General features: G+C 30.1%; 2 protein-coding genes across 12 annotated transcripts; both read left to right on the top strand.

The window, feature by feature from the left end:
- The first annotated feature begins 31 nt into the window (after window positions 1-31).
- Window positions 32-4,875, top strand: LOC123195173 (RNA polymerase II C-terminal domain phosphatase-like 4). Of its 10 annotated transcripts, none has more exons than XM_044608811.1 (11): window positions 32-171; window positions 278-530; window positions 654-747; window positions 860-904; window positions 1,069-1,086; window positions 2,812-3,033; window positions 3,113-3,293; window positions 3,720-4,009; window positions 4,086-4,271; window positions 4,367-4,405; window positions 4,487-4,875. In XM_044608811.1, exons 6-11 carry the CDS (start codon window positions 2,812-2,814, stop codon window positions 4,799-4,801), a joined length of 1,233 nt encoding a protein of 410 aa, XP_044464746.1. In that variant the 5' UTR covers window positions 32-171; window positions 278-530; window positions 654-747; window positions 860-904; window positions 1,069-1,086; the 3' UTR covers window positions 4,802-4,875. The 10 variants fall into 10 exon arrangements, with proteins under 10 accessions (XP_044464746.1, XP_044464747.1, XP_044464749.1 ...); XM_044608812.1 differs by having other exon boundaries at window positions 1,069-1,100; XM_044608814.1 differs by having other exon boundaries at window positions 1,069-1,104.
- A 5,460-nt stretch (window positions 4,876-10,335) lies between these two features.
- Window positions 10,336-13,029, top strand: LOC123194133. Of its 2 annotated transcripts, none has more exons than XM_044607299.1 (3): window positions 10,336-10,772; window positions 11,106-12,505; window positions 12,672-13,029. In XM_044607299.1, exons 2-3 carry the CDS (start codon window positions 11,123-11,125, stop codon window positions 12,693-12,695), a joined length of 1,407 nt encoding a protein of 468 aa, XP_044463234.1. In that variant the 5' UTR covers window positions 10,336-10,772; window positions 11,106-11,122; the 3' UTR covers window positions 12,696-13,029. The 2 variants fall into 2 exon arrangements, with proteins under 2 accessions (XP_044463234.1, XP_044463233.1); XM_044607298.1 differs by having other exon boundaries at window positions 11,012-12,505.
- Window positions 13,030-16,933: the final 3,904 nt, after the last annotated feature.

The following is a 16,933-nucleotide window of genomic DNA, read 5'->3' as shown; positions in this document are numbered from 1 at the left end:
AAAGAAAACCCAATTTTTTTACCTCCTAAACGTCCCTTCTTTGCACGATTTGCTCTCCAGCCAAACGCCCAAGCCTTCTTCAATTGGAAGATTGTTGCTGTTACCAGGCTTTTGCAGTATTGCCGAGAAGTGCCCAAGCCTTCTTTTTTTCCAGTTCCAGGCTCCATTCTTGTCTTCCTCTAGTAATCTTTCGATTTTTGTTCAATCTGCATTTTTCTGGTTTGTATAATTCATGAATGCAATTGAATTTACTTGTTTGTAATTGCTTGATAAATAGGCATTTTGTTCATAAAACATCACTTGATAAAAAAGGTTAGTCCCATTCGAAGTTTATGGGTTGCTGATGTCTGCTGGGTTACACACGGTTTTAAATATTATAGAATATAATTTGATCAAAAGAGTTAAGATTAGAAGACGAGCGTATTTTTCGTATGGATAGTTTATTGAGAGGAAGCACAAAGCAAGTTAGCGTGTGCTAAAGTGGCTGTGAAGCAATCGATTCATTTCGTTGAGTATTCAGTAGTATGTAGGTAAATTTACAAGCACTCGTTGAGCAAAAATAAAAGTTTTAATCTTCAATGTCTCTCCACACTAACGTATTTTCATTGTAAACACTAACTCTTCAACATTTGTTCACACTATTCAATCTGCAGGCTTTTTCTCTCCGAAAACCTGCCGAAAACACTGCTGGAGTCACAGATTGCATCGAAGAGTCGGCTACGACGACATGGATGTGTTCTATTCAAGGTAACCTGTTGATGAAAACTTGCTTTTTTAATTTTTAAATTTTGATAAAATAGTTTGCTGATATTTTAAGTGTGGGAGCTGTCTAACTCATTATCTGTTTGTTGAACAAAAGTTTTCTGTTTGAGAGGGAGCTTGAGCGTGCAGACTTTCTGTAAAGGTGTGTGATTGCCTTTAAATTTCAGGTTTGCACCCATTCAACCATGAATTCACATTGTGGTTTTGCTTAGATAATCTTTGCTATTGTTATTATTGTTTAATTTCATGGTTACTGCTCTAATAAATTGTTTTGCTGTTTTTTCCTCCCCATTGAACATGATGCAGCTCCTGGACATTGCTTAGGTGCCTGATCACAGATAAGCTATTCTCTGCTTCTTTTATCATTAATACTATGCAATTAGTTTTTGTTGCTTATTTTGGTCAATTTTAGTTTTCATTGAAATGGATGTTTAAAAAAATACATGTTGACATTAGCGTAGGGTTGCTGTGTCTTGAAACAGTTGTGGTTATGTAAAAGTCATCTTCATTTTGGTACGTTTGGTTAGGCCCTACTGTTGCTGTTAATTTGTCGATGGTGTCACCTCCTCTGCCATGTGAAAATTAACACATTTTTCTTGTTAATATATGGTCAGATAATGTTGTATATCTTAATCAATGTGACTATTCATATGTCAACATCCTAATAATTACAAGACATTGAAATAGATGAATTTATTTTTTCAAATGCATTTAGTTTTAAAATTGTTTTTATTATTGTTCTTGTTGGATCATGCTTTACTGGTTAGTTAGTAATGATTAAATTAAACTGTAATAGTATTTGTCTCAATGGAATTAAATTATGTTTTTGGTGTCCTTTAGAGGGTTTATGTGATGTAGCATGGTGAGATTAGAGATCAAAATCATCTCTTTGAATATTTACTACAGAGTAGAAGCAAGCATGTTTGCGTTTTTGTTGAATAGCAGTAAGAAAGGTTTTTTTTTTTGATAATGAGAATACCCAAAATTTGTTGATTATGAGAAAACCTGGAATTTTGATAAAAAGTTTAAGTAATTAGTCGTAGAGGACATTGATTGCTTGCTTGAGCTTACTGGTCAATGTGTGAAGGAGAGAGTTGGGGATGAAGTTCACAGGAATTCTGTTGAAAAGAAGGTGAAAGAAGAGAATGAAAGCAAAAGTTACTTTATCCAGACTTTTGAATTTCATTAATGGCCTCTGCCCTGCTTGTAATATTAAGAGAAGGAGAGAGTATAGTAAGGGAAATATACTAATTTAATTTTCTTTACATGTGTCAGGGTTATTTTGCATTAACAAAGTTAAAATTTGGGTGGGAAAGAGTGATTTATACCATCAAGGGGTGGAAAAATGTTGTTGAGGCAGACCTTGAGTGGGACTCAAAAGTTAAAAAACAAACTAACTTGAGAAAGCCATAAGAAAGTTAAAAATTAAAAGTGATGGAATTGTTGGATGGCTTAGGTCAATCTTGCTGTTCAAGATATGTATTTTAAACTGCATAGTTTTGAAAACTGGTTGTTCGATTTGAGAGAGTTTAAGAAGGGTTACTTTTTCCGTAGCTTTATTCTCCTGAACAAGAAAATGAAATTGGTATCCACTGCTTCTCTTGAACTCTTCAATGTGCTAAGAAATCTAAAACCCGGTGTAACAAGAAATCCTTAATGCTTTGATGTGCCACCCTCGAACTCTTTCTTCTAATTTGGAATTCCCCTTATAGAACACATTCTTTTTCTTTCCCTCTCTCTATCATAAGTCATAACACCCTCTGTTGCCAACAATTTTCTCTATATGTTACTTCATTATTGAACTGTTTATTTTGTTGCTTGATCAACACTCAAAGCATTTCTATGTAATCGTGTGGGAGTTGTAGTTTACTATTAGGCATCTAAGGTCTTTAGTGGTGAAAAGGGTAGTCTCCAATTCCTGGTGACTGATTAAGCTTGTACTGGGTTTTTCAACTATGTCTGTATCAATCATCAATTGCTTGTTATTGCATATTTTATCTTTTACAGAGTATTCTTTTATTTAAGAGATGGCTGGTGTTGTGATTTCAGATGGCTGAAATTGTGAAGGATTTAGCCCCAAACTTGTCCAGCCGTGAGACTGACACTGATGACTTTATGGCACTCCTGGATGAGTTATTGGATGATGGGGAACCAAGGAATGTGTTGGAAAGGCATGTATGTGGAGATGAAGGATCTTTCAAAGGGATGTGTTGTGTTTGCGGTAAGAGGTTGGAAAAGGATTTGGGTGTGCCTTTGGGGTATATACATAAGGTATAATCCTTTCCTACATCTTGGATATGTGTAGACACTCTTGTATTCGATAATGTGTGGAAAGCAACTGTAAGTGCAGGGTCTAAGGGTCGGAAACAATGATGTTGTTCGATTGCGAATTGAGGACTTGAAACATTTATCACGAAATAAAAAGCTTTACTTGGTACTTGACCTTGATCATACGCTGCTCAATTCAACTGAGATAATTCATTTGACTCCAGACGAAGAATATTTGAAGACTCAAACACAACCTCTGCAGGGTATGTGATTGTTGCTGGCAAGTTTATCTGAAGTTTTGGGATTATGTGAGCATGAATTTCAAAAGCAAAGGAATCAATTTCTAGTTTGTCCAAATTTCATGAAATAAGGTTTCCCTTTAATTGAATAACATATAGGAGTGACACACTATGGAGATATGAATGAAACTAGTTACAACTTCTGTGGTATAAGGCTTGCTTTTGTTTCATGGTCATTCATGTTTACCATGTTTTTCTAATTCTTTATCCTTTCTTAAATTCAAAGAAGATTCAAACAAGTTTATATATTTTGATTCTTATTTAGCGACGTGGTTTTTATCAAGTAAGCTTTTGAGTTATTGCTTGAGACAAGCCAATACAATCTCAACATTTGATGTTGTTATAAACAATTTTATTGACTTTTTTCTTTCCATTTTGAAATGAATATAGATGTTTCACAAGGCAACCTCTTTATGTTAGACTCCATGCATATGATGACCAAGTTGAGGCCCTTTGTTAAAACATTTCTGAAAGAAGCAAGTAAAATGTTTGAGATGTACATATACACGATGGGTGACAGACGATATGCGTTAGAAATGGCGAAGCTGCTTGATCCCGGTGGCATGTACTTTAGCAATAGAGTGATTTCGCGAGATGATGGTACTCAAAGACATGAAAAGGGTCTGGATGTCGTGCTAGGTCATGAAAATGCTATTGTTATCCTTGATGACACAGAAAATGTATGTGTATTTTCTCATAGCTCATTTATATTTCTGCATAATAGTCTTATTTATGGTTTGGTATCCTATATTTTAGGCATGGAAAAAGCATAAGGATAATTTGATTCTCATGGAAAGATATCATTTCTTTGCTTCAAGTTGTCATCAATTCGGCGACAAAGTTAAATCATTATCAGAGTTGCAAAGGGATGAGTGTGAACTTGATGGTGCGCTTGCATCCATACTGAAAGTTCTAAAGCAGATCCACCGTATATTCTTCGAGGCATAAGCCTGACCCTGACCCTGATTTGTTTTGTTTGAAATCGAAATGGTCTGTTTTGTGTGCTTGACCTTATTGATTTGGAAACCTCACTGCAGGAACTTGAGGATGATATTGCTAGCAGAGATGTGAGGAAGGTAGGATTTTACTTAAACTATTGAATTTGAATAAAAAACTTAATTTGGGCTCATAATGTTGTGAAAATTTCCGCTTTATAGGTGCTGAAAAAGGTTCGGAAGACAGTCTTAAAGGGATGTAAAATTGTCTTCAGCCATGTTTTCCCCAACAATTTTCAGCCTGATAAGCACCCTCTTTGGCAAATGGCTGGGCAATTAGGAGCAACATGTTCTACAAATCTTGATTCGTCTGTGACGCACATTGTTTCACCAGTTTCTGGAACTGAAAAGTGTCGGTGGGCACAGGAGCAGAAGAAGTTTTTGGTTCACCCCCGTTGGTTAGAAGCTGCAAATTTTCTATGGCAGAGGCAGCCTGAAGAAAGCTTCCATGTAAGTACCTCTTCAAAGCATCACTAGAAGACAATTTTTCCAAACAATTCATACATATAATCTTAAAACAAATGAAGTCTTTCCCAAATTTTAAAGCCACACTTCTTATCTTCCTTTCTCACTGATTTTCTAATGATGCTACTTTTATGAAGTGTTTATCACTAATTTTACTATTATTATGAGTATAATGGTTGTTAATAGTGAAAGTCAAAATTGAAAATCTCTCAATGTTATTGAATTTTACTTTCTGCATTAATTTATAAGTGGACATCTCTCTCTACTTATGAAAAAAAGTGTTAGTCCAGTACATATTGTCTAATTTATATTAATTTATTGTTTGAACGGCATGTCTAAATTTCAGAGGGCTATGTTAAGATAAGGGCAATTAAGTTTGGAGAATATTTTATTATTAAAATTGAAAGATTATTTTAAAAATAAATTATTTTAAAAATAAATTATTTTAAAAATTATTGAGTGTAAATTATTATTATATTTGATAAAATTTGATAAAACTGATTAGATATAAATTATTATTGTATTTAGTTACGAGTAATAAAAGAATATTAGTATATTATTTTATTTAAATACTCTTTAATATAATTATTGTAAAATATTTTTTATGTTATTTATTATATTAATTAAAAATGAGATTATTTTTATCATAAAAAATTTATAAATAATGATATAATTAAAATAAAGTAAAAATTACTTTGATAATTTTTTAATATCTAAGGTGGATATGGTAATTAGATTATTCTTTATATTATTTATCATATTACCATTGGTAATAGAATATTACTGATACCTTTTATTATTTATGAACCAAATAAAGTAATGTAAGTAATAAAAGATTGATTACCGAAATAATTTTTAACCAAACACCCTATACAAATAATAATACTATGGGGGTGTATCTTTCAATACATAAAAAAGATTGCTTTAAGTGGGGGTACCTAAAATTAAAAAATTATTTTAAAGATAAATTACCAAAAAATTATTGCATATAAATGTTTATTATATTTGATAAAATTTGATAGTTATAAATAATTATTGTGTTTCATTAAAAGAATTAAAAAAAACTAGTATATTATTTTATTTAAATGTCATTAGATATAATTATTTTAAAATATTTTTTATTTTAATTATTATATTAATTGAAAATGAGGTAATTTTTATCTTAAAAAATTTATAAATAAAAATATAATTATAATAAAATCAAGATTATCTTGGTAATCTTTTAATACCTAAGGTGAAAGTGGTAATTAGATTACATCTTATATTATTTGTCGGATCACCATGAGTAATAGAATATTACTATAATATTTTATTATTTATAAATCAACAAAATAATATAAGTAATAAAATATAGATTATCAGAATAATTTTTAAAGTCCTTTAACTAAATGACCCCTAAAAGTCGTTTGGGTTCTAGTATGTAAAAATTACCTTGATAATCTATCTTTTATTATTTATATTATTTTGTTTGATTTGTCTGTAATAAAGTATTATTGGTAATCTTCTATTACCAATGATAATGTGACATATAATATAAGTAGTAATTTAATTACTACTTTCATCTTAAGTATTAAAAAATTATCGAGTTAATCTTAATTTTATTATAATTATATTACTATTTATTAATTTTTTAGGGCAAAACTAATATCATTTTTAATTAATTTAACAAGTAATATAAAAAATATTTTAGAATAATTATACCTAACGACATTAAAGTAATATAATTTACTAATATTCTTTTATTACCGCTAACTAAGTATAATAATTATTTATACTTATAAAATTTTATCGAACATAATAATCATTTATACTCAGTAATCTTCTAAGTAATCTATCTTTAAGGTAATTTTTCAATTTTAGTAATAAAACATTATCTAAACCAAACACCTCTTAAGATTTGTCAGTAATATTATGGTAATATTTTATAACCAATAATGATGTGATAGATGATATAAGTAATAATCTAATTACCATTTTTAAAAGAGTACTAATGTAATATTGATTTTATATAATTATATTATTTTTTATTAATTTAAAAAAAACCACATTTTTAATTAATATAACAGGTAATATAAAAAATATTTTTGAATAATATATTTAAGGGTATTTAAGTAAAATAATATACTATTATTTTATTACCAATAACTAAAAACAATAATTATTTATACTAATTTATATCTACCAAATTTTATCAAACATATTAATCATTTATAATTAGTAATCTTTATGTAATTTATTATTAAAGTAATATTTCAATTTTAGTAATAAAATATTACTCAAATCAAACGTCTTCTAATAATCAATTGACATTACTTTATTTTGTTATGAAGTAATAAAAAATTCTTATAATCTTTTGTTACCAGTTGTGATAAGACAAATAATATAAGAGGTAATCTGATTACCACACTATTTTTAATTATTATTAATAGATTATAAAAGTAATTTTAATTTTGTTATAATTTTATTTTTAATTATTAATTTTTCAGAACTAAAATACTCTCATTTTTAATTAATATAATAACTAACGTAAAAAATATTTTAAAATAACTGTACATAAGGATATTTAATTAAAATAAGATATTAACATTTTTTTATTACATCTGATAAAATATAATGATAATTTATATCTATAAATTTTTATTAAATATATTAATAATTTACGTCGAACAAGTAATATATCTTTGTGGTAATATTTTATTTTTGGTAATAAAAATTTATCCAAACCAATCACAACTTATTTATACAAATAAATTATACAAATATATTTATAAAACTTAACGTGGTAATATTTGATTAGATAATTTTGAAATGAGAAAAAAAATAAACGATCATGTCACTAAATCACAAATTATCATCTCAGTTTGTATAATTTATTTATATACATAATTTTATTCCGATAATAATAATTTATGTAAAATAATTGAATACTAACTAATATAAACAAAATGATATATTCAATTATATTACTACAATCATATGACACCTTATTTTGTTTGTTCTGTTAATCTCTACCATTTGTACATATGAAATTAATCTTATATTAATTATTATATTAATTATCTCTTTGATATATAAATAGACTGACAAATGCATAAAAAAGGTAATTTTATTAAAATATCATTTGTTAAATTATTTATTTATTTATTTATTTTAAACTTTTAATTTCAAACTTCTTTCTATAAATAGTATTTTTTTTATTAACCGATTTTATGTAGTAAAATATAAGCCGGAAGTATGATAAAATAAAATAAAATACTAAAGGGTGTTTGGTTATTGAATTTAAATATTTTTATGGTAAATTTTTTTATTATTAATATTAGTTTGTTTGGTTTATTAAATAATAAAAAAATTTAAAAAATTTCTCTTTGCAAAAACGATGTGACAACACTATGGCTAATAGAAGCTTAACAATAGTTTTCCTTTGATTTTGCTTCAAGTTATTGACTCTTTTGATTTGGTGGATTGCTTATTTAATTGTAGATTTCATTCTTGTGCAAGCCTTCTTGCTTCTCTTGGCTTTTAGTCTTGTTTTTGCCTTTGTTTTCTTTTGGGGCTTTCGTTGTTGGCCCTTTGCTAGGTACTTTAGAGGTGTGTCGTCTAATTGGTGTTGTTGGTTTTTACCTTGTTAATTTTCCGGTGTCATATCTTTGTCTAGGGGGAGTTTAGTATGTGGTCGGGTTTCTTTTTTCGGCTTGCATATTTTTTTTTCATTCATTTTGCTTAGAAAAAAAAATAGTGATGTGACAGTTAATATAAGAGATATCTTTATTTTAGATATAAAAAAATTATTCAAATAATCTTGGTTTTATTATAATAACATTCTTACTTATTGATTTTTTAGAATAAAAATACCTTAATTTTAAATTAATACAATAAATAATATGAAAAATAGTTATTTAATGATATTTAAGTAAAATAATATCTTAAAATTCTTTTATTGTATCCAACTAAACATAATATTTATTTATACTAGCAATTTTTAAATATAGTAATAATTTATATATAAAGAATTTATCTTTATGATAATAAAATATTACCTAAATTATATTTGCATATAGTTTTATTGTATGTGTGACTGGACAAATGATGACACTACCAATTTTTATGATTAATGTTACTGTACTCAGTTTTGATCACCTAATTGGGTATTCAAATAATATATTGTCATATTAATTATGTATTATTTTATTTTTAATTTAAAATTATTCAATCATATGATGATATATTATTTAGATATCTATTCGATACTTAAAATTGGACAAATAGTTTTTATTTTTTTGTTAGTATAATAATTAAAATTTGAATGTATTTGTTTCTTTTCAAAACCCTTAAGCAACATTTGGTTTGATGTAATATTTGATTATTTTATATTTTATTTTTTATTATTACGAATTAATTTTCCGATGTTACCGCTTACCAAACCGGTACTGTTACCTATCACTAATCAGGCATGGGATTCGGCCACGTCATCATTACTAAAATAAATAAAAATAACAACGTGTGAAATCAAGAAAAAATTACAACTTAACTGTTACTCACCAGCCGTTAATGTTTGACACGTGTCAGAGTCTCAATCACATGATGCTTGCAAAGGCCTGCGAAGCGACATAGGTTGGCCAGAGGTGGAGCCAGCGGGCCCGCTAAATTAACCGTTAAAGTAGTTTCAACTCAACGACCTTTTGAAAATTAAATTGCAACTAGCGGGAAATTTATATATAAAAATAATTCAATTAAATATTAAAAAAGAAGGTGGGCCCGACGTGAATAATTAAGGAAAGGACTTGATTATTAATTAATACAAAAACGGACTAATTAACTAATAGGGTAAGAATGTCAATGCTGACGAATATACGAAAACACGGATTAATTATTATACTAACTTAAATTATTTTAATTATACATGTTTACTTGACTTAAATAAAATAAAATTGAAATAAATTAAAAATCAGTAAAAAGAAAAAAATTAAAAAAAGTCCTGGGCATCTCCCAATATCTCACCAAGCACAAGTGGCATTTAACCTAGTAAGGTTTTGATCAAACTACATTGATTGTTGCATTTTTTTTTTTTAATATGATTCGGTTTGAATTATAGAAGTTAAATTTATACATTTTTGAATACGATTTTGGTCATTTTTTTAAATTTTTTTAATAATATTATGTATACATAATTTTAAATATTTAATTAAATATTTAAAATTAATTATACATAGTTTTATCTATTTTTTCTAAAATTTAACATTTGTATTTCTAATTTAACATTTTTTATTTTTTAAATTATAAAAAAATTATGGTTGTATTTTATTAACAAACTGATTAAGGGTAAATCTAATTACAATAATTTAAATATTATTGATATAATTTTAATTTTAATTTTTTATAAATTTAATTTAACATAATTTATGGATGTGAATTTACCCAAATGGGTATTAATATTAATTGGTAATTTATTTATTTATTATTTCTGAAGGAGATTTTATAATAAAAGGAAATCTGATAATTTTTTTGCTATTAATGAAAATATTATTTAGGATAAATGTAACATTTTCCATCTCTTTCAGGTACTCAGATTTATATGCTCCTGGTAAACTCTCTGGGCTTTGGCTTTGATGAATTCTACAGAATCCGGTCATATTTTAAGATATTCGACGAATCAGAAGTTGCCCAGGAAAAAAATTCACAAAATACAATATCTGTCCTTGGCAAAATCAGTTTTAATTCTGAGTAGGCCAGTTAACTTTGCTTTACTTACCAAGGAAGGAAGAGCTAGAGGCTCCTGGGACCAGAGTTTTGAGATATTCAGTGAAAAAGGAGGAATCTTTCAATCAAGTGCGTGAGCTCTTTGGTGGGATTTAAGTGACAATTTTGTCTGTAGTTCTTCCGGGGTTGTGTATTGAGACATTTCAATTGTGCAAATTGTTAGAGTAAAAGCTGTATGTTCGGTGTCGTTTTGAGGATCTAAACTGGGGCTTTCTTGGCATTGGGGGTAAGCTTTTTTTAAATCTCTTCTTGTTTCTGTTTTTATTGTTGACTGAAAGTCTGTTTTCACTTTGCTATAGTGTAAACTATCTTGAAACTTTATGTGCCCTATTTGGTTGTGTTTGTGAATGAATGAATCTTGCAAAATGCAAAGTATATTGAACTATTATAGTAATTTAGGGGGCTTGAGGTTTAATGGGTGGAAGAGGGTGATGGGATTTTTTTTTTTTGTTTTCATTTTTGTAGGTTGTTGGTACTGAGGGAGAATTGGTATTGATTTTGTGATTAGAGGAGTGTAGTTGGTCCAGTGTTGTTTGATTTTATTGAGCTATGGATGAAGGTAATACGAATTCGGGGATGACGGAGACCGATGTTAAAGCTATGAGAGAGACCCTGTGTGCTCAGCAGCAGCTTCTGCAGAATCTTTATGCTGAGTTGGATGTGGAAAGGGAAGCTTCAAGTACGGCTGTTAGTGAAGCATTGTCAATGATTTTGCGTTTGCAAGAAGAGAAGTCAGCGATTGTGATGGAAGCGAGTCAGTATAAGAGAATGTCGGAGGCAAAAATATGTCATGTAGAGGAGTATTTAGCAATTTTTGAAGATATCCTCTATCAGAAAGAGATGGAAATTGCTGCTCTTGAGTTCCAAATTCAGGCTTATAAGTACAGGCTTTTAAGCTTGGGTTATACTGAATTGGATGTCAGTGAAAGTAGATTTTCGGAGAATCCATATATGCAAAAGAATGACACATCCATTGGAGAAAGTGGTGCTAAAGAAGGTGTGAGGAGATTAAATTCTATGCCTCCTCTTCGACTTCAAGATATCTATCAAACCAAAAGTACTATTGTAAGGGAAAAATCATTGACCCCAAAACCAGAAATGATTTCGCCTTTAGTAGATGAAAAACCATGTCAGGATTTTATAGAGAATGGCCTGCAGTCAACTAAGAATTCAAGCAAGCCAATAGTTGGAGAATTTAATACGTATTGGGAGCAAATAAAAAAATTTGATGAGAAAGTAAAGGAATTTGCAGATTATAAAGACACAGGTGGATATAAGTCTGCAAGCTTAAAGACTGAGGCTAGAACCTCTACTTTACTTTCACAACTAAGCAATGACATATCCTCGGACCTAAGAAGATGCAAAACCAACACTAATTTTGACAAATTAAAAGAATGCAAAACTCTGGTGGAAAGAGAACAAGTTTTAAATTCTTCTTGTTCATCAAGTGTCTATGACATATTTGAAGTCCCGAAAGTTAGTGAGCGTCGCAAAAGTTACGAAAAGGAGGAGAAGGGAAAGAATAAGCAGATTTGGGGAGGAGAGAACAAACTTTGGAAGCCGGATCTGGTTGCGGATGTAACTTTGGATTCTCATGTTAAGGATGAAACAGAAAGGGTTAAGACAGTTTTGTATGGAACAAAGCCGGAGAAGAGATTGCCGATTTCGAAGGAAGTAAGAAATGCTGATTTCAAGCTACCTCTTGCTCCCCATAAAATTAGTCAGGCTGAAACCCATGTTGACATTCACTCTGAAATTCAACAGCTAAGTCAAAGAGTTGAGCAGCTTGAGCGAGTGAGACATAGTGCAAGGAATGAAACTGTTACAGAAAGAGAAGGTGAATTGAATTTATTGAAGGAGATACGTAAGCAACTCAATCTAGTACAGTCTGAGATGCAAAGTTGGAGGACTAAGAACTCCTGTCCAGTTGATGAACCATCCCTTCTTCCTCTGCAAGAGGTATGCTTTTATTCATGTTTATTGTTTCTTGAACGCTTTTCTCAATCCTTTCTCTTACATTTACATGCCAGTTTCATAAGCTTCTGTGGATATATGAACATAATTTAATCATCTTCTGCTATGTCAGCAATAAATTATTTATAACATGACTGGTTTCTGTTAACAGGCAATGCTACACTTTTGGCTTTAATCAAGCAACTGAATCTATTCTTCCTCATACAACATCCTTGAACATTCATCTATTGCCAGCCTTGACATAAGCGAGTGTGTGAAAAAACTTATTTTTTCATTGAATTTGGTGGAAATATAGACAGACATGAATTTGGCCTGATTTCAATTTTGTACTTGCATCTTTGCTTTGTATAATGTAAATGGTGTAGCAGTTGCATATGTACCCTTCTAATATCAGTATAGGAAGTGCGCTTTTTAGGAATGTTTAACTTGTATTTTTTTCTTCAGAATTGACAGAGAGATTGTAAGTTATATACAAATTTCAATAAAATGATAGTGCTTTGTTTTGTGAAGATGATGGCTTGTTAGATATATTGTTATGTCCTGTGCAATAACAAAATCGATGTGAAGGTTGAGTGAAGTTTCAGGCTGTTTTTATTTTTTAACATAATTGAACCATATCTTAATTATTTTGTAGTCTGGCACTTTCATTATTCATGAATAAAGATTATAAAGTAGATATTCTTCTTTGGTGAACTTGTGAGAACTGTAAAATGTTCAGTGTATGTCCTTAGTCACTTCTCATTACTGAGGCATTGAATCCTTTGAATCCGAAGAATTTATGCTGCCAGTAAAAAGGGCTCTGCCATTTCATAATTATTAGACAGTTTTGTTAATGACATGAAACTCCCTGGTTAGAACTGCATCACTGATCCATATTGATATGAGATGCAATTTTAGGCTCTTCATTCTCAGTTTTTTTCAGTTGCATCAGAAACTGGATCTAGGTAGATACGCATACAGATGAAGACACAGATGTCAGCAGAACACAAGGATGAGTAGGTCTTAATGATAGTGGCACGGTTAAAAAGTACGTATTAAGCTTAATTCTTCAATGCACATATAACTTATGTGGCTTGTTCTTCCACATCCTATTGTTTCTGAGCAGTACTTAAAAAAGTAAAATTGATCCTAGTCATTGTTTAATTAAGAATCTTCTTTCACACAATGAGAAAGAATAGTTTTTTTCTACCTGGATAGCACACCTACTCTTAAACTCTTAGGACTTGTTTACATAGATTAGCAATGGCCTAAAACACATATGTTCACTTGAAGAAAAGAATACAATAGCGAACTGTATGAAGGTTCAAGCTGACATGAAAATATAATTTTTTCACCCAGTTTTGTTTCATATCTTTGTGTGGAAATCTTTCTTTAGCTTTTAGGTAACTACACCCGTCTCTGTTTTTGCTCTGTTTTCACTGTTCCATGGTGGCAAAGGTGACCCGAAAGTGTCTTGACAGTGGAAATGCTTCAAGTGCTAATAGGTATATGTTTATTTGATTCCATTTTTATCATTTTCTAACAAATTTCAAGGAGGTTCCTGAAGATATCGAAACCTAGTGTGAAGCATGTGAGGTGATATCTGCTGAACCTCAGTAAAATGTTGCAGAAGGATCATAAACAATTTTGTTCAAACTCAAATACACATTTTCCTCCATTAATATTAGGAAAAGCTTTTATGTATGGTGAACAGAAAGTTTGCTATAGCATTTGCTTATATGACGTAGTGCTTTCGTTGCAAAACCTGCTTATTTTCAAGCATTCACTTTCCCAGAAAGCTTATAGGAAAAGCTTTGACTTTTGCCTGTAGTTTTGTTGCCTTCTAACTGTGAAGGTTTACCATTTATACTCTCTTTTACTTGATTGGGTGGTTCAACTGCTAGTTCCCCTTTGCTTCTCTCATCTCCGTTGTGATTACTTAACTTTGCCTGTCCTGTAACATCCATTGAAAGAGACTTTGAAGCAAAATTATTTGTGGAGGTCATTTTCCTGATGCACAAAGATTGAGCATTGGCAACCTTTTTATTGCTAGTGGGATGATCACCTAGTTATGTAATCATTTGTACCTGCCTGAAACCTCTTTACAAATTGTAATATCTGCCCAGAAGCATTCATTTATGGCCTATCACTTTTATCTACAGTTGCTTGCCTTAAAAAATCAATAATCATTCACAACTCAACTTTTATGCCTAAACACCAGTACAATAGCATCATCACATTTTCTTTCGGTTATGTTTATGGTTTTTCACCTACTTTTGGATGCTGTGTTCTGCATATTTGCTGCGTGCGTAATCTTCCAGTGAAAAGAGTTTTAGCATGTGATGATATACCTTTTCTGGTAGAATTTTAGAGATGATCTAATATGGAGCAAGTGGTTTACAGATTGATTTTCCATTCTGTATATTTTAGTCCTTGTGGGCATTTCATTAGTATGAAATACCCAGAAAAGTCATTTCAATTCAATGCCTTGCTAACAAAGGAAACAACCTGAACCAACTTTTGCAGCTCAATTATCAGTGGCAAAATCTTTTTTTTTTGTCACTGTCAGATTGAAAATTTCTATTTTTGAAGTTCCTATTTGCGGCTTTATACGATGGATTCATTGATAAGATTTTAGTCATTTTCACAGCTGTCTAAGACCATTACTCATTTTAGATCTTCCAACTACTGAAATATCTGCAGCTAGTGATAAGATTGATCATGACGCAATTGAGAAAACATTACTTCAAATGTGTTGTGACATGATGCAGCAATCCACAATCAGAGTATAAATCGTGAAGCAGAAGAAGATTCATACCGAATCACTGATAGAAGCATGCGTAAGGCAATTGGACAGGCCAGCTGCAATGAAGAAACCTGATAAAAAGTAAAGAACACATCATCCTGTGAGACTATTTGGAATCTTACCAGACAAGACACTGACACAAACATGAAGGAATTTTCGGATTTCGAAAGGTTTCCTGAGAAAATTAAATTGCAAATTGGCTAAGCATAGAATATTAGTACTTTGTGAAACATATATTTTTAGTAATCCAGAAACCCCCCGACACTGTTTACCCCTTAACAATCTGCTTGAACGAGTTTGAATTGGACATTATAAATTCAAACTAAACTTAAGTTGACCCTTATTCAAACTTGCCTAGAATCCATCCCTAAGTCTAGACTCGAGCTTTCTGAGATATTTATTTTGCGCATTGTGTCAATGAACCTAGCTGGTAGAAGCAGCAAAAGTCCAATCTGATGTGAATAAAAATGTTTTATAAATTTGATTTCTTTGTTGCCAGTTAAAACAAGTACTTCTTGATTCTCCAAACAACTAACGTTTGAAGAATTAAATCTGCTAAAGCTAGAGAAAAAGAATAAAATTTATAAGATCAAACTTTTATAAAAGGTTACAGATTTGATAAGTTTTTTCTTTTCTATATTATATTTTCATCTCTTGCGTGGACGTTTGCATTTTGTTTGAAAATAGGAACCTTGCTTATTAATACCGGTTACAGTTCATTTTATAATATACGTTGAAAAACCAAAATTTCAATCGAACATTCACTAAAAATTGGTATAAAGTTTCACTTCTCCTTAATCAAACTCATAGAAATAACATTAAAATAATTAGTTATACGAATAATATCAAAAAAGTGACAAATTATGCGACTAGTAGTTAGATGCGTCGTCTATGGATCAACCACAAATAGAGATAGAAGGCTTTTTGTCCAGAGAGTGGGCAGTTTCAACTGTTCTGACCTTTTCAATATGACTTTTTCATCCATTTCATTATGGGATAAGGATCATCACTCAATCAATAGTTTCCTTAGCAATGAAAGTCATTAGATGTCTAGATTTGATACATTAGGAGCCAGACATATTAAATCATATAATTACATCATTACCCTCTTCTCTTATTCTATAAATTCATGATGGTACATACATGGGCTTGGGAGGGAAATTCTAGCATATATCCTGCAACTCAGCCAAAATTTATTTAGAAAGATCAATAATATAACAGTAAATGTAGAGTTTTAAATAGCAAATCAAACCACCTTTAAAAGACATTCTGATCATAGTAATTCTACTATATGTAATTGCTTGTACCAAATAAAATTTGTCTTTGAACAAACTCATAGATGCGACTCTTGAAGGTGATCAACAACTACTGAATAAGAATTGCTCTAGCATGCAACCTACTAGACAAGCGTCAACCAGGACATAATTTCTTCTATAAGCCACAAACATAAAATAGAGACCAAATCCACATATATATATATATATATATATATATATATATATATATATATATATATATATTTTATAATCTATCAGACATTAACTAATGGTGTTCTATTATTAGAGAATCACCCTTATTAGTTTCAGAAGTATAATTACTCTCCTATTACATCAGAATTACAACCACAC

This window comes from Mangifera indica, chromosome 13, assembly GCF_011075055.1.
Source record: "Mangifera indica cultivar Alphonso chromosome 13, CATAS_Mindica_2.1, whole genome shotgun sequence".
NCBI classification, from domain to species: Eukaryota; Viridiplantae; Streptophyta; class Magnoliopsida; order Sapindales; family Anacardiaceae; genus Mangifera; species Mangifera indica.
Note: the sequence above shows the minus strand (reverse complement) of the source record. Positions and strands in the feature narration are given on the sequence as shown.